This window comes from Pelophylax lessonae (genome assembly GCF_965119305.1).
Source record: "Pelophylax lessonae genome assembly, chromosome: 6".
NCBI classification, from domain to species: domain Eukaryota; kingdom Metazoa; phylum Chordata; class Amphibia; order Anura; family Ranidae; genus Pelophylax; species Pelophylax lessonae.
The window spans coordinates 242,630,489-242,654,639 of NC_138773.1; the positions used below are offsets into that span (position 1 = coordinate 242,630,489).

General features: G+C 45.7%; 1 protein-coding gene across 1 annotated transcript in view; it reads right to left on the bottom strand.

The window, feature by feature from the left end:
• AGPS (alkylglycerone phosphate synthase) overlaps nucleotides 1-24,151 on the bottom strand; it is a 386,322-nt gene that overhangs the window by 55,032 nt on the left and 307,139 nt on the right. The window contains exon 17 of the mRNA XM_082260060.1: nucleotides 23,263-23,352. Within this exon, the coding sequence (XP_082116186.1) occupies nucleotides 23,263-23,352 (90 nt within the window). The remainder of the gene's footprint in view (nucleotides 1-23,262; nucleotides 23,353-24,151) is intronic.

Here is a 24,151-nt window from a genome sequence, read left to right on the forward strand (position 1 = left end):
CATTCTGTCAATCCCATGGGATAACAGTGGCTTTATTTAGTCTGGAAATCCGCGAGTCCACTATTGGTGGTACCGTCCATCTTTGTAATGAGGGATTCCTCAAAATGATAGCGCCTAGCAATGCGTTTGGAAATAGCAGAGGCTCGTTTACGGACGACCCCATTTGAGCAAGGGAAACCCTTCATCATTTTGGTAGGCTTGCTAGTACCAAAGAAGGAATATGAGTCTCCGCTACCTCTGCCTGTGTAACCTCAAGATTTAAGGTTTCCCGGAGAGACACAACTGGTGCTTCCACCAACGCTTCTTGTGCTATGGCGGAGGCAGACGCGTCCTCCTCACTGTCTGAGGAGACCGTACCTGAGACAACAACCCCAGAAAAAAGGGCTGCAATGACCAGCTCAGAATCCGTATCTGAAGTATCAGATGACCTAGGGGTAGGCGGGGGTCGCTCTTCTTGACCCCCGTCCCTGACAGGCTACCTCCACCCGGGATACCAAAGACTCCAAAACTGCTGATAATGCATCATCACAAATGGGGTACTGGAGGGTCCTGCGTCCACCCCGAGGGGATCAGGTGGGGATACATGTGTGGCAGGGTTCATGTAACAAGACACTTGCCAGCAAACACAAAAAAATTAATTGCAAGAAAAAAACATTTTTTTTTTAAACTTAGTCCCCCAGCGCAATAGCGCCCCTCAGTCTACCTGCTTGGACCCCTCAGAAAGAGAGAGACCCCAAGCTCACCTGATGCACAGAAGTTTCTATCAACTTGCTTCCAGCACTGTCACAGACAGGAAGTCTTTGGCTTGCTTTCCCTGGGCCAAGGAGGCGGCTCCGCCCCTTTACACGTCTTCCGGCGCCTCTCCATAGCTCCTCGAGGTGTTTGGTCACCTCAAACATGGCCGCCCCCATGCTGGAGACACGAGGCTACGCCAATATGGTGGCCTCGTGCGATCTGCAAAACAATGGCGACGGCCTGTGTAGGATAGCGGCGGCTAGCAGCGGCCTGCGGGAAGTATGTATTCGGCCTGGCGGCCTGCGGGAGTGCCTCGGCCCCACAAACTTCACCCTGAATGGTGATAAGCCTGGCCGGTGGTATAGGACCCTGGCGGGCCGCATGCGGTCCGTGGGCCGTCGGGAGCCTGTGCAGCCCATGGAAGTGACCGGTTGCTGGAGGAATGGCGATCTGGACTGCAGTAACTCAGGCACCTGTGTACACACTCTGACAGGTAGGATACCTTCTACTTCAATAGTAATACCCTTTTGTACTGCCATTGACTTCAGTCACCCTTGCAGTCTTACAATGACCTTAGATTGTCAGCTCCCAAACCAAGCCTCCTGGTTACTATTCACAAACAATCAAACTCAAATTGGGGGATCTGTGACCTGTTATAGGATAGAGGGGAGACCCATCCTACCATCCCAGAGAGGGGCCCGCATCCACCACAAAACCGACAGGGGGGAGAGGGGGAACATTCTACTCACCATACCGGAACCAGGCGGGCGCCAACTCCTGACAGAACCCCTCTCCACCGGGGGTGGGGGGGCTGTCGACCAATACGGACGCCGTGACTCTGTTGGTCATTGGCATCCAGGCGGGACGTTTAACTCGCAGGGTCAGTCCCCGTCCAGTGGGACTATGTCGCGGCCGACCCAGCGCGGAGCTATGGCCTGCACGCGCTCGAAGGCTGAACTGGGGTGACCACTGGATCTCAACATCCAGCCCGTCGCCCAGTTCCAGCTTTCTTGCTTGAAGATCTCACAGGAACACTGGAGAAAAAAGCTGTCTAAAAAAAAAATCTTTCTAAGAAAAAAATCCTGCCAGGACCGAAGATCCTAGCAAGGCATCTAGGTCCTTACTCCTAACTAGACAGAAAAAAACTGATTTGCTGTAGCAGGAAGTGAGAGGATATACCCTCTGAGACTGCCCCTAGGGTGTGGCCAGAACGTTTTCTTTCCTGTCTAGTCCTACTCCTGTAGAGGGCAGTATAACCCGAGTTGATATTAATCAAGGAGGACTACATCTGTCAATGAGTGACAGAGAAAAAAGAATTGTTGCTCTACATAAAGATGGCCTAGGCTGTAAGATTGCAAAGACCCTGAAACCAAGCTGCAGCATGGTGGCCAAGACTATATAGTGGTTTAACAGGACAAGTTCCGTTCAGAGCAGGCCTCGCCCTGGAAGTTGAGTGCACATGCTTAGTACCATATCCAGAGGTTGTCTTTGGGAAATAGACATACGAGTGCTGCCAGCATTGCTGCAGAGGTTGAAAGGGTGGGGGGGTCAGTCGGTCAGTGCTCAGACCATACGCCACACACTGCATCAAATTGGTCTGCATGGCTGTCGTCCCGGAAGGAAGCCTTTTCTAAAGATGCTGCACAAGAAAGCCCGCAAACAGTTTGAAGACAAGCAGACTAAGGACATGGATTACTGGAACCATGTCCTGTGGTCTGATGAGACCAAGATAAACTTATTTGGTTCAGATGGTGTCAAGCATGTGTGGCGGCAACCACGTGAGGTGTACAAAGACAAGTGTGATTTGCCTACAGTCAAGCATGGTGGTGGGAGTGTCATGGTCTGGGGCTGCATGAGTGCTGCCAGCACTGGGGAGCTACAGTTCATTGAGGGAACCATGAATGGCAACATTTACTGTGACATACTGCAGAAGAGCATGATCCCCTCCCTTTGGAGACTGACCCACAGGGCAGTATTCAAACACGATAACGCCAAACACACCTCCAAGGCGACCACTGCCTTGCTAAAGAAGCTGAGGGTAAAGGTGATGGACTGGCCAAGCATGTCACTGTTATACAAGCTGTACATTCAAAACTTTACTTTGTAGCAAAGTGTAATTTCTTCAGTGTTGTATATATATATATATATATATATATATATATATATATATATATATATATATATATATATATATATATATAAATAATAGTGGCAGCACTCGTATGTCTGTTTCCCAAAGACAACCTCTGGATATGGCACTAAGCATGTGCACTCAACTTCCATGGCGAGGCCTGCTCTGAGTGGAACCTGTCCTGTTAAACCGCTGTATAGTCTTGGCCACCGTGCTGCAGCTTGGTTTCAGGGTCTTGCCAATCTTATAGCCTAGGCAATCTTTATGTAGAGCAACAATTCTTTTTTTTTCAGATCCTCAGAGAGTTCTTTGCCATGAGGTGCCATGTTGAACTTCCAGTGACCAATGTAAGAGAGTGAGAACACCAAATTTAACACACCTGCTCCCTATTTACACCTGCAACGTTGTAAGACTAACAAGTTACATGACACTGGGGAGGGAAAATGGCTAATTGGGCCCAATTTGGACTTTTTCGCTTAGGGGTGTACTCTCTTTTGTGAGATACTATAATATATATAGTATAGTATATATGTAGCTACCCCTACTGTTGAAGTCAATACCGGCGTAAAGCATATAGGGGACAGAGCCTGTACGTCCATGTCAGACTACGGCCATGAGATCTTTTTGTTGCCTGTTAAGTTAGCACAGTTGTTTGTGCCTTTTTTGTGAGTACACATCTTTTAATAAACTTTAGGCTGATGCTTAACTTATGGTGAGCACTAGATATGTTTTTCCTGCCATATATGTGGACCATCATTGCTTATCTGAGGAAACAATCTGAGGAATTAGAGCCAAAGATCTTCACATGATTGCAGTTATCCCCATTGGTGAACTGCTTAGTCTGACCCGCTGGTGAAACATTGAGTGCATTGAGCACTTTTTGTTTGTGGATTTTGCACAGAAATAATACCCACGGGGGAATTGTCACTACTAAATTTATGTTTATATGGACTACTTTTGCACTATATATTTTGTTAACATTTTTTGATGTAGGTTATTGATTATTTATAATTGTTATCACCATGGCACTATTTGCACTTTTTTTTTCTGGCGCAGCACTGTTGAATGTTTATTATGTTGATGTGCAGTGGAATACACATTTAGTGTTAGCAGCCGGATATCTATGCACTTTATATATTATTTTGAGAATTTTTATTTATTATTGTTTAGATTGGGCTGATTGCACTTTTTATTTTATATTTATATATAAAGCGAATTTCTCCATAAGAAATAATGGAAACTCAGATGATTCGTTCCACAACCATTTATTCCTTTAGTCCTTCAGTTTATAGTCCATATAAAAAGATTATAGCATTGCGATAGGTTATATAACCATAAAATGTCCATCCACAAATAGCCACTTCCACAAGGGGATTAGAAGCGAAATCCAGCAGGAGCTACAGCTGTCCACATAGACTATCTTCTGCACCGCCGGCTGCCAGTCTGTAATCCTGACCGGGAAGACCACCCTACAGTAAAGCAATCTGAAAGCAAGGGGCAGCATGGAAGGGATGACGTAGATGGTGGTGCGGAGGACGGTCTATGTGGACAGCTTTAGCCTGGATGCCTGCATCCTTAGATGTGCCTGTTCCAATCATCATCCATGTGAGTTGCTAAATGTTGTACCTTCATTAAATTTAACCATATTGCTCTGTTTCAGGGACTGCCCCCCCCCCCCCCAAATCATCCTGCTCCTGTCCATGATCCCCTTCCCCCTGTTTAACTGATGGTATTGGTGGCCCTGGTTTGAAATCTAGATTGGTTCCCAAATTAGATTTTTGTGTAATTCCTACAGTTAAAGATTCAAGTCAAAGCAAGCTATCAATTCCTCCAGAAATCAAAGAGGGCCAGAGCAGGAGGTATTGGGACCATGATGACCGGAACCACAGTACATATATTATAGGGAGTTTATCAAAACTGGAGCTGCCAGCATCTGGAGCAGTTGTGCAGAGCAACCAATCAGCTTTCTTTAGCTCATTCAATTAGGCTATGAAAATGAAAAGGTAGAAGCTGACAGGTTGCCATGCACAGATTCTAGCTGCTCCAGTTCTGATGAATTGCCCATTATTATCTCTTTGAGAAAACAAAGTCGATTTATCGTTTTAAGAGATTGTAAATTTCAACTGCATTTTACTTAAAGCTTAATTTCTCCTTACTTTAAAAATATAATTCTGCTTTATTTTAAAGCACCAGCTATACCTCAAATGTAATTGAAGATAAATCAAAAACTTATGAAACCACAAGAGCAACGTTCCCTAAAAAAACATCTATTTATAGAAGTGCATTTAAATAGCCAACTATATTTAGGTTACAAAACACATTAGAACAGTATGCTCCTTCATATAGGACTATATTATGTACATCCAGCCTCTGCCAAGACTATCAAGACAAGTATTAAAAGAAGCGGCTGCCATGTAGATCAGATACACTGAAATATACACATCCCCATAAACAGAATGCATGTAGGCATAAAGGATTCAGTATTTCCCATGCTTGTGGAATCCACTGGGCTGCAAAGGAATTGCTGTCCCGCTGCATTACTCTTGCTGAAAGATTGAATGCTGTAGTAGCTATTGAATTCCAGCTGTTAAAACATATTCATAAAACAGAGAGAAGCAGAATTCATACATAGAATCAGTGTGTGATGCAGTTTACTGCTCCCTGGCAGACTACTCATCAGCACTTCCTAAAGGACGTCAACTAAGAATCACTCATCTTTTTAAAAGAATATCTTTATAGCAATCATCTGCAAAAGGATGACTTTTGAAAATGCGGCACCAACTCTGATTTATACCAAATACAATTAGAAACTAGGAGGTAAGGGGTGGTAGTGGTGGTTGGGGGGTTATTAAAGTGGACCTAAAAAATGTTAAGATTTGCCATGTTATAAGGAACATCTAGAAATGTCAATTGTGCCTAAAAAAAATACCCTGAAAGATTTAGGTTTTGTTCTGAATCTGTCCTGAAAAATATGCAGCCCCATAGCTGTATATCTACACTGCGAGATCTAAGGCACAGATGCCTCTGACTGCTAGTCTCAGGAAATTTGGTGATGTCAAAATTGTGCTGTTCACGGTTATCCTTGCTGGAGGATCTGAAATGAGGAAAACAAAAGCGCTACCTCTATTAACCACTTCCCGCCCTATTACAAAATGACGGCGGGAATGTGGTTGTGTTATCCTGACCGGACGTCATATGACGGCGGCAGGATAACACAGCTCTGGGCGCCCCCCGGGGGCGCGCAGAGCGGCGATCGGTGATGCGAGGTGTCAGTCTGACACCCTGCATCTCCGATCTCGGTAAAGAGCCTCTGACGGAGGCTCTTTACCATGTGATCAGCCGTGTCCAATCACGGCTGGTCACATAGTAAATAGGAACAGCCGTTGATCGGCTTTCCTTAGTTCGTGCCTGACAGGCACGAGTAAAGGAGCGCCGATCGGCGGCTCCCCTGACAGGGGGGGGGGGGGGGTCGGCACTGGTAATCAGATCATTGATTACCAGTGCAGACCCTCGGGGGGGGGGGGGGGGGATGCCACTAGAACCACCAGGGATGCCCACTATGACCCCAGGGATGCCCATTATGGCCAGCAGGGATGGCAATCAGGGCACAGGGAGCCCCCCATTACCCTCCCCATCAGTGCTGCCCGCCAGTGCCCTCCCTATCAGTGCTGCCCACAAGTGCCCATCATTGCCATCCTTAAGTGTCGCCCACCAGTGCCCATTATTGCCCACCGGTGCCGCCTATCAGTGCCCATTAGTGCCCATCAGTGCCCATCAGTGCCGCCTATCAGTGCCCATTAGTGCCCGTCAGTGCCGCCTATCAGTGCCGCCTATCAGTGCCCACCAATGCTGCTTATCAGTGCCACCCCATCAGTGCCACCCCATCAGTGCCACCCCATCAGTGCCACCCCATCAGTGCCACCCCATCAGTGCAGGAAAAAACTTATTTATTTACAAAATTGTATAACAAACAAAAAAACTTTTTTTTTTTTCAAACTTTTCGGTCTTTTTTTATTTGTTTAGCAAAAAGGAAAAAACCCAGAGGTGATCAAATACCACCAAAAGAAAGCTCTATTTGTGGGGGGAAAATTACATATATTTGGTGTAGGTACAGTGTTGCATGACCGCGCAATTGTCATTCAAAATGCAACAGCGCTAAAAGGGGAAAATTGGCCTGGGCGGGAAGTGCCCTGTATTAAAGTGGTTAAAGTGGTTGTAAACCTCAGACATGATCTATGTACAAAGCAGATCTCTCTAAAGTGTGTACTTGTCCTAATTAGAAGCACTAAGTGTCATTTCTGTCTGCTTTGTTCCTCTGCTATCAGCATGAATCACTTCTTACAAGTTTTCCTGACACCAAGAGAAAAATGGTGACAGGGGAGGAAACCCCACCAGATTGACAGCCTCAGCTCTGTTCCTGTGTGGAGGGGGTGTGTCCCTTCCCTCCAATCAGCTCTCGGCGCTCTCCTCACAGAGCTTTACAGAGTGTAACTTCAGCTCTCCACCCCCATTTTTGACAGCTCTACAAGCTTTAGAAATCCAGCACTTTCAACTGATGTAGAGAGAAGATTGCAGATAAACATGTACAACTTATGTAGGAGGATTTCTTTCATCTCTGGGTATCACCGCGGCCAGTCACTTCACAGGGTATATGCAAGGGTTTACAACCACTTTAACATGGCAACCAGTTTGGAGTAGCAGAAAGTAGAAAGAGGTAGGAGAGCCACTCAGTTTTATTGCAAAAGCTGACATTTGCATCTGGATTTCCTTTATCTGACCAATAAAAGTCAGTTTATTGCAAACTAAGTCTTCATCAGAGTAGATATGGCTGGTCAGTTATGTAAACGGTCACCGAGGGTAAGGAGAGGAAGGAGAAGAAAATCAACTATTTTAAATGTTGACCTAAAATGTATTATTTCTATAAATGTATTTACTTGAAAGTACCTTTGAACTTGCTAAAAAATCTGACTCCTCCTTGAAGAGTCAATTTCCTAGCACAGCCCCTCCCTCTTTGCACATCACCGCCCTTTCCTCATCTGGTATTGTCCAATTGTGGTCTGTACTGGCTCAGCTCCCCCCATCCCTTCACCTCCCTACATAACCCTTTATGTAGCGTAGCTGCCAGGGGAGTTGGGGAGGAGTGAAGGGGAATACTATAGAGCAGTAATGGCGAACCTTGGCACTCCAGATGTTTTGGAACTACATTTCCCATGATGCTCAACTTCACTGCAACTACATTTCCCATGATGCTCAACTGTACTGCAGAGTACATGAGCATCATGGGAAATGTGGTTCCAAAACATTTGGGGTGCCAAGGTACGCCATCACTGCTATAGTCTGTCACGTCACGTGAATGACAGCTCTGAGTGTATTGGAGCTGTTGACTTCATACCCACCTGGGGATGATCTGATGGAGTCATCTCCATCTGATCATCCCCGCAGCTAATACCTTTTGTACCACCTCCCCCTCCCTATTCTTACTGTATTGTAATTGCACTGCCCCCCCCCCCCTCCACATTGTAAAGTGCCACGCAAACTGTTGGCGTTATATAAATCCTGTAAAATATAATAATAATATCCAAGATGGCAGCATCTAGCAGCAGCCTCAGATATTTTTGATGTCTATACAATAGAAGCTGTCACACGTAAATAACATGCATAAAATACATAAGATATATTCTTATAGGAAGAGGGCTGTTTAAAATGAATAATCAGTTGGCATTATCTCTTTAGAAAGAATAGTGTTGGAATTTTATGACTAATCTCTAGTGTCTCCTTTGGCTAAGCTGGAGATTTTGGGGTCTTCACAGCAATATGCATAGATTATAGTAGCTCGAATGTCTATGCACAGATCAGTTTAATCAATTCTGAACAGTGATAGACTATCATCTAATGCCTATATCTAGCTTTACAAAAGGTTAAAAATCTGTCCGTGATAGAGAAACAAAAAATGTATCCAAAGGATATTATCCACAGTCACCTCCAAGGTGCATAGTACAATGTCAGCTATGATGAGATTTCCTCTGCTCAAGCCTAACTATAATGGAAAAAAAAGAAGAAACCCCACTGCAGACTTTCTACACAATGCGGTTTCATTTAATGTACTATAAAAGTACATAAAGCGTAATATATGAAGTTCAGAGCTAAAAATATCTTGTGCTTATTTGGACATGAACACCAAGATCTGCAGTGTAAAACTATCCTGTGTGCTTTATTCATTCCTAGCCAAAAATATCCTGGGGAAATACATAAAATGTTTATGTTGGGTGGCTATCATTGAATGCTCTACCACAGTGATGACCGTAGATTTGCATGTTGAGAATAACATTATTGTTATAGCTATTTCTTTTTTTCTTGTTCAAGCTTTTTATTGTGAAAAAAAAAAAAAAAAAAAAAAGAGTCCAGTTGACAATATACAGGTTATGAAACCATTGTGAGACATACGAGAGCAACAAACTGTACGAGGCTGGATGTACAAGCAAAATGTAAACAAATGAGAACTAGGGGTGCGTGTTTACAGTGGGTGTCAGGCAGTACAAGACATTACTAGTCTAGGTCAGAGGATCCTGTTGCTTAGGCATCGAAAGGATCGCCCAGTAGACTTAATATGATCCAGGTAGTTAGGGCGCCTAAGGGTACAGGGAACTAACAGCTGCTCAATCCATGGTGTTCCATGGTAATGTGGTTTTGACATTGAAAATTAGTAATAAATGATTGCAGCTAGCTATGGGGGGGGGGGGTATTATGTGGAGGTGTGGAAATTTGACGATCAATTTGAGGTTGTTGGAAAATAATGGGTTACAGTGGATTCCATTCGAAATGGTGATTAAGGAGATACACCTGTGTAGTTTGAGGCTGGACTCTCACAAGAGGGAATAGAGATAAAAGATTGTACTGAGGATTAGTGCTACACATGCAGCTTGATGAAGGACATATGCATGTCCGAAACTGTGCAGTCGCTTGTAAATGTATGTTTACTTATTGATGCACGAAGATCAGAAGTTAAGGATATTTGCAATAATTGGATTGCATCTTCTATTATTTGATGGATACTTTGTGGTAAGAAGGGAGTGCCACAATAGATGTAATCTTTGTGCAAAAAGATCTATACAGCAGAGGTGTCCCACCTTGAAATTGTATATATCTATCTATATCTATAAGCCCTCAGCTGGCTGGCGGGGATAAATGGGAGTCCTCCCATCGATTGGCGAGGGGGAAGAGACAGAAGAGCCAGCCGGATCATCACACAGAGCGGGGATCGCCCGCTGTGACAACTTTAAATTGAATCGCCTGCCGCCCGCAGTCACCCAAAGTCCCCCCTCCTGGACTGACTTCTTTGACAGACAGCAAACTGGTCCAATGCCGGAATGTGTGCTGTCTATCATAGGAACTGATCCAGGAGGCGGACTTTGTGTGACTGCGGGTACTGGGCGATCCCCACTCTGTGTGATGATCTGGCCAGCTTTCCTCTATCTGATCCCCATGCACTGGTCAGGCTGTGCTGATGGGCACTTTTGAGGCTGCATTGATGAGGCTGCGCTGATGGCCACTGATAAGGCTGCACCGATGGCCACCGATAAGGCTGCGCTTTCTTTGGCCAGACTGTATATACATGCGCGATTCTGCACTTCCGCCTAGGGGGCACGCCATTTCTGCTGTTATTGCTCACAGCAGAAGTCAATCTGTGGTGCTGGGCAATGGATGTCTGCCGGCAACTGGAGAACTTCGGGCAGAGATACAGGATGGTGCATGTCTAACAAGGCAGAGCTCCGGTATGACAGCGGGAATATGATCGATTCTGTTTCTCTGCAAAGCAGGGGAAAAAAATCCATCACTTAACTTAGTAAAAGCTGCACACAGTTTGCACAAAAACACTGCTTAGGCACACAGTTAACCCTTTCATCGCCCTAGATGTTTAACCCTTTCCCAGCCAGTGTCATTAGTACAGTGACCATGCATACTTTAAGCACCGTCACTGGTTCCCAAAAAGTGTCAAAAGTCAGTTTTAAACTGCCCGCTGCAATATCACAGTCCCGCTATAAGTCGCTGATCACTGCCATTACTAGTTTAAAAAATAAATAAAAATACCACTATATATCCCATAGTTTGTAGATGCTATAACTTTTGCGCAAACCAAACAATATACGCCTATTGGGATTTTTTTTTTACCAAAACTATGTAGCAGAATACATATTTGCCTAAATTTAGGAAAAAAATTATTTTTTTTAATTTCGTAATTGGATAGGTTTTATAGCAGAATGTAAAAAATATTGTTTTTCTTTCAAAATTTTCTGTCTTTTTGTTTATAGCGCAAAAAATTAAAAACGCAGTGGTGATCAAATACCATCAAAAGAAAGCTCTATTTGTGGGGGGAAAAAATAAAATTTTATTTGGGTACAGCATTGCCGACTGCAAAATTGTCAGTTGAAGTATCGCAAAAGTGGGATTTTTGACTTACCGTAAAACCCATTTCTCTGATGTTCATTGAAGGACACAGCTCCTGATCTTAACCATTGGGTTATACCGCCCCCAACAGGGGTAGGACACTAGGCAGAAAAAAGTCTGGCTACGCCTATGGGCAGTCTCAGTGGCTATACACCCTCTCTCTGCTATAGGTACTCAGTTTTGTAACAAGCAGTGTCAGAAGAAATACAACTCAACAGAGGGGTGGGTGCTGTCAATGAACATCAGAGATGGATTTTACGGTAAGTCAAACATCCCATGTTCTTTTTCGTTCATTGACGGACACAGCTCTTGATCTTCTTAACCATTGGGACGTCCAAAAGGAGTGGTAAACATGAGGCGCGGGAAAAGCAAAAAAATTCCCAAGGCTAACTATAGCCAACCAGGTAAAAAGGAGCTCAACCAAAACAACTGGAGCTAACCTGAAAAAAACAACACACCCTCAAAAGAGGCCAAGGTCCTCTAAACAACAGCCTGCAAAACCTTGTGGCCAAAGAAAGCATCCGCAGATGCCAACACATCCACTTTATAGAACTTTGTGAAAGTGTGCGCCGATGGCCAGGTGGCCGCTTCGCAAACCTGTGTCACTGACGCCTGATGACGGAAGGCCCAGGAGGCACTAAGCGCCCGAGTAGAATGCGCTTTGACAGGGAAAGGAGGAACCTGACCCTTGACAGAATAGGCCTGAATCACCGTCTGTTTGATCCATCTGGAAATGGTCGCAGAGGAAGCGGACAACCCTTTCCGAGGCCTATCCATAAGAACAAATAGGGAGTCTGATTTCCAAAAAGACTCCGTAGCTGCCAGGTACACCCTAATTGCCGGGACCACATCCAAGGCATGTAAAGCAATTTCTTTCGGATGTTTTGGCCTGGGACACAGGGAAGGCAACACAATGCCTTCATTCAAATGAAAATCAGAGCCAACCCGAGGAAGGAATGACAGACAGAAGCAAATAACTTCCTTATCACTGTGAACCACCAGTAAGTTGAGCGACAGAGTGATGCAGCCAATTCCGACACCCTGCGCGCAGAGGTGAAAGCCGCCAAAAAGGCCGCCTTCTGGGACAGCGTTAGCAGGGGAATCTCCCAAAGATTCTCAAAAGGAGGCTTCTGGAGGACTGAGAACACCAAATTGAGGTCCCAAGGCAGCAACAGAGACCGCACTGGAGGGTTCAAGTGCCTAAACTATCTGAAGAAAAAGTACCGCCAAGGAGTATGTGGCCAAGGGCTGTTGAAAAATGACCGCTAAGGCCGACACTTGACCCTTGATCGTGCTCAAGGCCAGTTTCTGCTCAACCCCCTGCTGAAGGAAGGTCAAGATCCGAGCCCCCGAAAAAAAGAGCGAGGATGAACCCCAAGAGACTCACACCACGCAATGTACGTCTTCCAATTACGATGGTAGATCTTCCTTGAAGTAGATTTCCTAGCTTTTAACAGCATTGGAATCACTGACTCAGACAAACCTCTAACCATCAGGACCTGGCATTCAACAGCCAAGACATCAAAGTCAGCAACTGCAAAGCAGGATGTATATAATATGACAGCTTAAATGCCCACCGAAAAACAAATAAAGGTATAAGCTATCCCAAGCGCTTAAAATGAGGACCACTCACCAAAAAAATATATTGGCTATGCAGCTACTTAACTAAAACATATGGAAAAAGATACAGTGGGTACGGAAAGTATTCAGACCCCCTTACATTTTTCACTCTTTGTTATATTGCAGCCATTTGCTAAAATCATTTAGGTTCATTCTTCTTCCTCATGAATGTACACATAGCACCCCATACTGACAGAAAAACACAGAATTGTTGACATTGTTGCAGATTTATTAAAAAAGAAAAACTGAAATATCACATGGTCCTAAGTATTCAGACCCTTTGCTCAGTATTTAGTAGAAGCCCCCTTTTGATCTAATACAGCCAGGAGTCTTTTTGGGAAAGATGCAACAAGTCTTTCACACCTGGATTTGGGGATCCTCTGCCATTCCTCCTTGCAGATCCTCTCCAGTTCTGTCAGGTTGGATGGTAAACGTTGGTGGACAGCCATTTTTAGGTCTCTCCAGAGATGCTCAATTGAGTTTAAGTCAGGGCTCTGGCTGGGCCATTCAAGAACAGTCACGGAGTTGTTGTGAAGCCACTCCTTCGTTATTTTAGCTGTGTGCTTAGGGTCATTGTCTTGTTGGAAGGTAAACCTTCGGCCCAGTCTGAGGTCCAGAGCACTCTGGAGAAGGTTTTTGTCCAGGATATCCCTGTACTTGGCCGCATTCATCTTTCCCTCGATTGCAACCAGTCGTCCTGTCCCTGCAGCTGAAAAACACCCCCACAGCATGATGCTGCCACCACCATGCTTCACTGTTGGGACTGTATTGGACAGGTGATGAGCAGTGTCTGGTTTTCTCCACACATACCGCTTAGAATTAAGGCCAAAAAGTTCTATTTTGGTCTCATCAGACCAGAGAATCTTATTTCTCACCATCTTGGAGTCCTTCAGGTGTTTTTTAGCAAACTCCATGCGGGCTTTCATGTGTCTTACACTGAGGAGAGGCTTCCGTCGGGCCACTCTGCCATAAAGCCCCGACTGGTGGAGGGCTGTAGTGATGGTTGACTTTCTACAACTTTCTCCCATCTCCTGACTGCATCTCTGGAGCTCAGCCACAGTGATCTTTGGGTTCTTCTTTACCTCTCTCACCAAGGCTCTTCTCCCCCGATAGCTCAGTTTGGCCGGACGGCCAGCTCTAGGAAGGGTTCTGGTCGTCCCAAACGTCTTCCATTTGAGGATTATGGAGGCCACTGTGCTCTTAGGAACCTTAAGTGCAGCAGAAATCTTTTTTGTAACCTTGGCCAGATCTGTGCCTTGCCACAATTCTGTCTCTGAGCTCTTCAGGCAGTTCCTTTGACCTCATGATTCTCATTTGCTCTGACATGCAGTGTGATCTGGAAGGTCTTATATAGACAGGTGTGTGGCTTTCCTAATCAAGTCCAATCAGTATAATCAAACACAGCTGGACTCAAATGAAGGTGTAGAACCATCTCAAGGATGATCAGAAGAAATGGAAAGCACCTGAGTTAAATATATGAGTGTCACAGCAAAGGGTCTGAATACTTAGGACCATGTGATATTTCAGTTTTTCTTTTTTAATAAATCTGCAACAATGTCAACAATTCTGTGTTTTTCTGTCAGTATGGGGTGCTATGTGTACATTCATGAGGAAGAAGAATGAACTTAAATGATTTTAGCAAATGGCTGCAATATAACAAAGAGTGAAAAATTTAAGGGGGTCTGAATACTTTCCGTACCCACTGTATATAATAGATAGATACTCAACAATATCCCTATATATATATATATATATATATATATAGTAGCGCAAACTTGTCAAGAAGCAAGTGCCAAAAAATACTGTGCCCACTGCACAAAAGTCCGAAATGCAATAAAAGTCACATAGGCAGCAGGAAAAGTTCAGAAATGACTCAAACAGTCCATATTCCTTCACTCTATCTCCTGGGATGATAATGTACAAAGACGTGTTTCTCAAAAGGATCACCACCACCACCGTGCTCCAAGGGGGGAGGAGAATTGCCCACTCACCAGATGCTGTGGCCCAACCCACTTTCGTGTTTGAGCATTCAGGCTTATAATGATGGTAACTGGTCCAGAGTATCCACAACGGGAATCACACCAGCACAGTCAGAAAAAGCTCAGTAGCATATGGGGACGAGAGAACATATTCCCAATAGCGTGATACTGTTTAAAAGGGTTTTATTAAATAAAAAAATAAACATAAGGTAGCACACTCACATGTCTTGTATGTCATCAAACGCAAAAAACAGTCACAAATAGGAGAGGGATGCCCTTCGGGAGATGATGTCCAGGCTCCACGCCGTGGACGCCGCGCCTTCTGGGTAATCCGAACTCCTCTTACACAGCCTGGTTACACCGCCTGGTCACGCCCCGACGCGTTTCGTGATTTCCACTTCTTCCCCGGGAGCGTGACCGCGGCGGCTTGGCGGTAACCTTAAATACCCATGCCCATCAACCCGCAGGGCGGGGCCAGGGTTGACATCATCGGCCATTGGTGGTTGCTCAGGTGTGTCGACCAATCACAGACTGGATTTACAGGATCACTTCCTCTCAATTGACTAATCTCTATGGTAGATTACCCTATAATCCGGCAGTAGGGTGGAGCCGAGGTCCACACCATCGGTTATTGGTGGATGCCTGTAGAATACTGGCCAATAGCAGGCTAAGACAGCACAGTAATCCTCTATCTCGCCGCTATTCACTGCAATGGGCCGTCCTACGACCCGGAAGTATAACACACCGGAAGTTAATTGCACCCTTATGCTGAAAGAAAAAAAAAAAAAACACCAACCACTCAACCACCAATGGGCCGATGGTATACATACAAAATCCAAAGTGTATATACATAAATAAACAATAAAAACGCTGTAAATCACATCACTTTCCATTGGTAGTGACGATCGTGCTCTGACCAATCATAGTGATTGAGCTTTACGCCCAATCAGCTAAACTTCCTCCTTAGTTAACATATGACCCGGAACAATAATAACAGAGTCCCGGCCGGATGTATGGACTCCACCCACCAGGAAGACCAAGAAGTTATTTATGTGTACTCAGTACACTCTGCACAACAGCGCCATCTACCAATGGAAGTGTAACAGTGTAAGGAAAATTTGTATATGGGTAGTGTAAAGCAGGATGGAAGATTGGTCCTTGGGACAGCAAATCCTCCCTGAGAGGAAGCTTCCTAGTAATGTCAGCGACCAGCTGCTCAGGATCGGTGTACCAAGCCCGGCGAGGCCAGTCTGGGGCCACTAAGATGACCAGAATCCCTTCTGCCTCGATCCTGCATAGAAGTCGTGGCAGAAGCTTGAGAGGAGGGAAGGCGTAAATCAGACGATACTGACCGTACGGGGCCACCAGCGCATCCGCCAGAGGATCCCATGACTGAGCCACAAACCCCTGCATCTTTCTGTTGAGCTGGGGCGCCAACAGAGCCACCTCGGGGATGCCCCACTGCAGACACAACTGATGAAACCCCTCTGGATGAAGGGACCACTCCCACTGGTCCAACGCATGCTGACTGAGGTAATCCGCCTGCCAGTTTTAAACCCCCGGAATGTGTACGGCTGGAACGAACCATACTGCCCACCTTAGAATGCCGGCTACCTCCAGAGCCGCCAGGACACTTCTTGTGTCCCCCTAGTGATTGACACAAGCCACGGCCATGGCATTATCCGATTGAATGCGCTCTGGACATCCCTGCAGATGTCCAATGTTCCAGGCACAGTCTGATTGCTCGGAGTACCAAGACATTGATTGGTAGCTACTCTTCCAGTGTCCAGACCCCCTGAGCAGAAATTTTGCCGAGGACGCCTCCCCAGCCAGACAGGCTGGCATCAGTGGTGACCACTGTCAAATACAAGCAGAGGAAGGCTTTGCCCAGTCGAAGTACCTAGCCACCATATCATGGGGCTCTCTTTCCAAGGCTCATCCAGATCGGATTGTCCAGAGAATGTGGATTCTTGTCCCATTTGGCCAGAATCTCCCTTGCAGGAACCTCGTATGGATCTGTGCAAACGGAACCGCCTTGAAGGTAGACACCATCAGGCCCAGCACCCGCATGCAAGTCTGGAGGGATTACCATCTGCTGGACAGCAGGAGACGAATTACAGCCTGTAGTTTGTCCAGAGAAAGGAGCACTCTGGCTAAGGCCGAGTCCAGAGTGAGACCCAGAAAGTCCAGTTTTGTGGACGGAACGAGAGCAGGCTTCTGAAAACTCAGAATTCAGCTAAAACACCCTCAAGTCCGTATGGTAATTTCCAGGTTTTCCATCAGAGCAGTAGGAGACTCCGCACACAGAAGGAGGTCGTCCAAGTAGCCCAGTACCGCGATCCCCCATTGGCGTAACGATGCTAGCACCGGGGCCAACACTTTTGTGAAGACCCGAGGAGCAGAAGAGAGACCAAAGGGTAACGCCACAAACTGAAAATGCTCCCCTCGCATGGCAAAACAGAGGAAATGCTGGAGACTAACACATATTGGAATGTGAAGGTAAGCGTCCTTGATGTCAACGGAGGCAAGAAAAATCCCCCTGATGCAGGGCAGCCACCACCGTGCAAACAGACTCCATTCTGAACTTCTGCACCCGCACAAAGCAGTTCAGCGCCTTGAGGTCCAGAACTGGACGTGCATTGCCTTCCTTCCTGGGGACTGTAAACCAGTTTGAGTAAAACCCCTGAAAACTTTCCGAACCGGGACCATCACCCTTTAAAGTAAAAGGCCTTGCACAGCCCCAAAAGAGCCTATAAGCGGACCGGCGACAATCACACGTTGGAAGGAAGGAAGAACTTCCTTCCAGCGAAGACGTCCTCTGACCCCCAGATACGGATGAGGGTGCACCTTCATGTTGAAGGGGCCCTGTCTGTGGGTCTGGAGAAGCCAGCTCTTGACTTGCCAGACCAAGTTCACTTGGATCCTCCAGAGGAGGCCCCGAAGGGCTCCGATCCCTTGTCAGTCGACCCTGAGGGATGAAAAAACATCTTACAAGCTGAAAAGGAGGGTCTACATCTAGGACAAGGGAACTTGCCCTTAGAAGCCTGCAGAAGAAAGGTACTCTTCCCCCCTGTGAGACATTTATTGGTGTCATCCAGGGTAGCACCAAACAGGCGATCTCCTTGAAAGGGAAGATCAGTCAAGGCCTTTTTAGAAGTCTGGTCCGCAGACCAGCATTTGAGCCAAAAGACACGCCAAAGAACCACTGCCGAAACAGAGAGCCGAGCCACTAGGGGAGCCGCATCCAAAGAGACATCACAGTTAAACTGCAGCCCCTGGACCAGCTGGTCCACCTGCTCAGCAAAGGCAGGGGGGAGCTATTCTCCTCTCCAGGTCATGCTGCAAAAGCCTAGCTCATTCGGTCAGAGTCTGAGACACCAGGACAATAGAAAATATCGGCCTCCTCAGTGCTGAACCAGCCAGGGTGTACATATTGCGGGCCACAGCTTCCGCCTTCCCTTCAGCTGGGTCCTTAAAGGCCGGGGACTCTTCAACCGAAATTATTGCTGCCTTGTTTAATATAGAAACCAGAGGGTCCACTTCTTAAGAAGGGACTCCTCATAGGGGTATCACCTAGCAAAACCGCTTAGGCACACCAAGGGGACCCTTTGGTCATCCCCACTATTTTGTTAATTCTGTCAAAATAGGAGGGGAAAGGGAACATCTTTTCTGCTCTGGATGGCTTGTGAATGCCAAAGAGAACCTGTGCCTCTTATGCAGCTGCGTCCTCCATCTTTAAGGTCTCAGGCACAGCTACAATCAGTGTGTAAACCAGCTCCTTTTCATATGCGGTTGCAGAAGTGGAGGAATCGTCCTCACTGTCTAAAGATTCAGAATGCGTGGTCGCAGACCCAGCAGGGTGAACTATGTCCGCGGCGGCCATATCAGATTCAGAATCTGATGAGACAGGGGAAGCTGCTTTTTGCCAGCCTATCGCCCAAAAACCACCTCCACCTGGAACACCAAGGACCTCCGTCAGTGCATCGACAGATGGATGGGACCAGGAGGGCCCCGCAGCCTCAGAGAGGGGATCAGGTAAAGAGACGTGCTCCAAAGACTCCATGAGTCACCAGGGGGACCCCACAAAGAAGTGTAAAACACTGCTAAGGGACAACCCCCACCGCTCTGGCAGCCCACCTGGTTGCCAGCCACAGAGCACCAATTGAATTGATCCTCAGTAGAGAGGGAGAGGACCCCACCAGACTCACCACCCCGCAGAAACCATGCACCGCAGCTACCAGGAGAATCTGCACTGCACGAATGGGGATTAGGAAATTAAAAGATCCAGGAGTCAGCAACAGGGGATGGGGAGGGGCTCCCACCGCCGAAACCGCCATCCAGAGGGCTCCACCACTATTTTAAATGGCAAACCACCAAAAAATGGCTGCCGGACTACACAAACATGGCCGCCGTGCATTAAGCACACAGGCTATAAGAAAATGGCGGCAACATGATTATCCCAGGAGGGATCCCTAGGCCTCAGAAAATGGCACAGGCAGGAGGGCTGCCCTGGCAGGAGCCCCGAAAAGGTACACCCCCCTCAACAGCCGATCGTCCGGTCACCTGCACCACCCCCCCCCCCATTGCCAGCACAGTACCCTGCCCCCACCCTAGGCAGTGGACCAGGTCATCCCACAGCCCTAGCGTCAGTGAAGGAGGGGTGGGCCACAAGGACCACCAGACCAATGAGGGGGTGCCCACGTCCACCCCAAAACCCCTCCAGGGGGAGAGGGGGGAATAATTCCTTACCGCCCTTTAGCGTTACTTACAATTCTACTTCCTCCTCTCCTCTTCCTTTCTCTGTTGGGGTCCCCCAAGGTTCTGTTCTCAGACCCCTCCTATTTTCAGTCTACACCGCCTCTCTGGGTCAGCCTCCCATGGCTTCCAATACCATCTCTATGCTGACGATACTCAAATCTACTTATCCACCCCCTCAGCTCACTCCCTCAGTTGCCTCTTGTTTTACAAATTTACTAGCAGATATATCAGTATGGATGACAAATCACTTCCTCAAACTCAATCTATCCAAAACTGAACTTATAATTTTTCCTCCAACACGTGCCCCTTCCCCTGATCTCTCTGTCATAATCAATGGCACTACTATAAGCCCATCCCCGCAAGCCAAGGTCCTAGGTGTTGTCCTGGACTCTGAACTCTCCTTCAAGCCCCACTTCCAAACACTGTTCAAATCTTTCCGCCTCAACCTCCGCAACATCTCCAAAATGCGCCCCTTTCTAACCAATGACACAACAAAACTCCTAGTTCACTCCCTGGTCATCTTGCGCCATGACTACTGCAATTCCCTTCTCGCTGGCTTACCACTACATAGGCTAGCCCCCCTTCAATCCATCATAAATGCTGCTGCCAGACTCATCCACCTTACCAATCGCTCAGTGTCCGCTATTCCGCTCTGTCAATCCCTCCACTGGCTCCCACTCACCTAACGAATTCAATTCAAAATCATTACAACTTACAAAGCCATCCACAATTTAGCCCCCAGTTGCATCACTAACCTGGTCTCATTATACCAACCTAACCTCTCAAAACCTCCTGCTCTCTAGCTCCCTCATCAACACCTCCCATGCTCGCCTCCAGGACTTTTCCAGAGCGTCTCCAATCCCATGGAACTCCTTACCCCAATCTGTTTGATTATCTTCTACTCTATTAGCTTTTAGACGATCTCTGAAGACCCTCCTCTTCAGAGAAGCCTATCCTAGCTTCACCTCACACTCTATTCCCTTTTCTCCATCAGCTCATCCCCCACAGTTATTGCCTTTTGTTTCACTACTTGACCCTCCCTTGTAGATTGTAAGCTCTAACGAGCAGGGCTTCTAGGTCCTCCTGTATTGAATTGTCTTGTAAATGTATTGTCTTCCCTCATATTGTAAAGCGCTGTTGACAGACAGAACCTCCTCTCCATCCAAATGGGGGGGCGGGGGGTGGGCTGTCTACCAGAAGGAATGCGGCCAACTAGGCTTGCTAAAAGGGAGGGGCCCAGAAATTTGTAACTACGCCCACTGACATGACATCATCCTGCACCTCCCTGACCTCACGTCACTTCCAGGTTCCGCCAGTGGTGTTTTCCATGCTGGTTTTAAGCATCTAGCATACCCAGCCCCTTCCTGTAAATTCTGCATTGCCTGGTTATGCTTCCTGCCAAACTCGGACTAGTCCACAAGTCTTCAGGATCTTTTGGCTGTGCCGGCAATCTTTCCTGAAGAGCTCTGCAGATACCAATCCATACCATTGATGCTCCCATATACCATATTCACCGAGTGCATAAAATTGTTAATCCTTTTTTTGCAGGGATGCCAGGATACGGGTTTTTTTTACCGGCGAGTACGAGTACCGATACCTTTAGTAAAGTACTCGACAATACCGTGTCCTGGATACCCATACAAAACGAATAGGCTCAAATTGCACTGCAAAGAATTGCATGCAATTTGAAGAGGAATGCGGTGCGATTCCTGTCTAAGTTGCGTGCGGTTTCTCACACCGCACAGGCTGCAGTCACTATGACAAGTCTGGGCTCACACAGAAGCGGTGCGGGAAATCAAATGCGTTACGGACAGGAATCGCCCCCATGCGATTCTTTGCATTGTGATTTGAGCCCATTAATTTTGTATGGGCTAAAACAGCATTGCAAAGGTAGTGGTTTCAGGTACTCGTGCAAATGCTCGGCACCGAAACCGTTATTGGTATCGGTGCAACCCTACTTTTTTGCGTTTTATTAAAAATACTACACTTAGATAATGGCACCCAGTCTTGTTACTCTTAGAAAAGCAAGGAATTACCTCATCAATATGGACCAGGGGCTGTGTGTGTGTGTGTGTGTGTGTGTAGTTCAGCCATGTTGAAATTAGTTGGATTTCATTATTAAGTTATCTTATTCTAGCCTCTTATTCTATTCAAATTACATTTCTAATGTTGGCCAATTAGCTTCCAAGATAACTATGCATGAGTAAGGCTGGCTACACACAAGCCAAAAAGGGTCAGTTCGGCAGGAACTGGCTGACTTTCGGGCCGTGTGTACAGCGATCTGTTCTACAGAATCCGGTATTACGAACAGCTACTGTCAAATGGTCATGCTGGAAAACCAGCATTGGATTGGCAGCCGATTAGCGCTGGCAGCCAACGGTTGTGAGTGCTGATCAGTGTGTTCTGGCAGGGGGGCAGTCCACCTGTCAGAACATAAAGGTAACGCTTTGGAGATCGCTGAACTAACATCGCTTGTGTTAGTATGCCGATCTTTCAAATTTATTTCCATTCAGTCAAACGGGTTGTGTGTACCCTGCATAAAATGATCAGCCTAAATCATCTTTTGCTTGCGTGTGGCCATCCTACAGGGCTAAAAGTTTACTTAAAGATTCTAACAAACCATTTTCCCCGATAGCAGTGCAGGAGCAAGATTTACATCTGGTCATGATGCTGAAGGAACCCACAACGAAAGATAATCAACCCAAGCCGGACCATAAACATGTAATGACAAACCAGAGAATATGTTTGACATTTTTGTGCGAAAGAATTTGGTTTACAATTCAAGCTTTGTTTTTGTTAGCACTGCCGCGTGAAGATATATGCCCTGCAATTATCTCAACTGGAGAGAATAGATAATAGAGACACATTTGCAACGCACCACCAAGAAAGTTTTAAGGGCATTTCCTCTGATGTTGAGGCTTTTAAGAGATCTGTTATTCATCTTTTTACCACATCCCTCAATTATTTTCTTAAGTTCTAAATATAATCTACAATTCTGTTTACAGCTTTGTAAGTTTTTAACAACCCAAACTGCTAACAATTTAATCTAGCTCAATCGAGTAAAAAATAACACGTCAAAGAGATAAAAATGTTACTCAGCTTGTATAAAACAAAAAATAAAACTCCCAACAGTTCTTTTCTTGAGTGGATCTTTCCAATTTTAAACTCATAAAGTGCTGGTTGTAGGAATTAACGACCACGCGATAATAGTTTATTTATATTATGTTCGTCAAGCGTTCTTTATTTCGTTTTGAAATTTCCATCGTGAAACCTTGATGCGATTTCTATTCAGTTTCAATCGCAATCAATGTGCTGACTTTTACAAAGGTTAAGCACTCCAATCAATCAATCTTACTTCTAGCCTGGCTGGTGTTATAAAACCTCAGATGACTAAACGAGAACAGCTATGATGCTTTCTATAGTGGTATAGTATTAAGATGTCCTTTGCTCATAAAACTTTGCAGCAAAGGCACTAAACTGTATGGTAATGCTGTTTCATGTGCAAGAACTACACAATTATAGATCCATGATGCATAACAAACTTGCAATTGGAATAGTGTACTGGATGTTCCGACAAGGCAAGAGTTGACGTACCTGCACGTTGATAGCGGTGGAAACTGTACGCCTCTTTCTTTGCATTCTCGAACAATTCTCTCTTTGACGTTTCGACAAAGATCTAGCACCCTGCAAAACCGAAAAGAACATTCAAAACTATGTAGAGCTAGACATTACAATGCATTTTAGTCCTTCATGCATCTCGTTGTCAGCACTAAGAACGGTCATCACCCTCTCAGTCACTATTCAGTTTCAAGCTTTTAGATTTCAAATGTACTTCTGAGATTTTTTTTTTTAAATCTTTCTGATTGTAGTGGGGAAATGAAGACAGTTCTTTGTACGTACCCTTTGGTACAGAAGACTAAGCGAGTGTGTTGTAGGATTTGTGTATTGACTTTTCTTCAAGCATTTGGAATCTAAATGCCCATATACTAAAACTGCAGAAAAGTAACAGAAGAAATCTTTTATTGCAAAATAACTTTGTAGATGTGTTACTAGTAGCTTCAGACTTACTAATACAATTAGAGGGGCTGTATTAAATGAAAGCTTTGCTATGGATACAAGCCTAATTCCAGCCAATTTTATTTTTGAAAGTGTTTCCTTAATTCTGGTCACATTTTGCCTCACATTCCCTGTGATGCCTGCACAAGAAATAAAAAGGTGCAGTTGTCACCAGGTCAGGAAGGTTGAGTTCATGATAAAAACAAACATTGTCTGGATTTCTAAGCCTTCCCTATTCTAATGAACAAGTTTTTTTTGTTCCTATTGGGACATTCAAAACTAACTGAGAATTTTTGGCTGGCCTGAAGCAAAAATTTAATGGAGGAGGCATAAACATATACTGTAATGTATTGTTGACGAGGTCACTGGAAGATGCTGGCACTATTTTAATAGTGCTTTTTTACATTTAAAGCTTAGGTAAGAACCC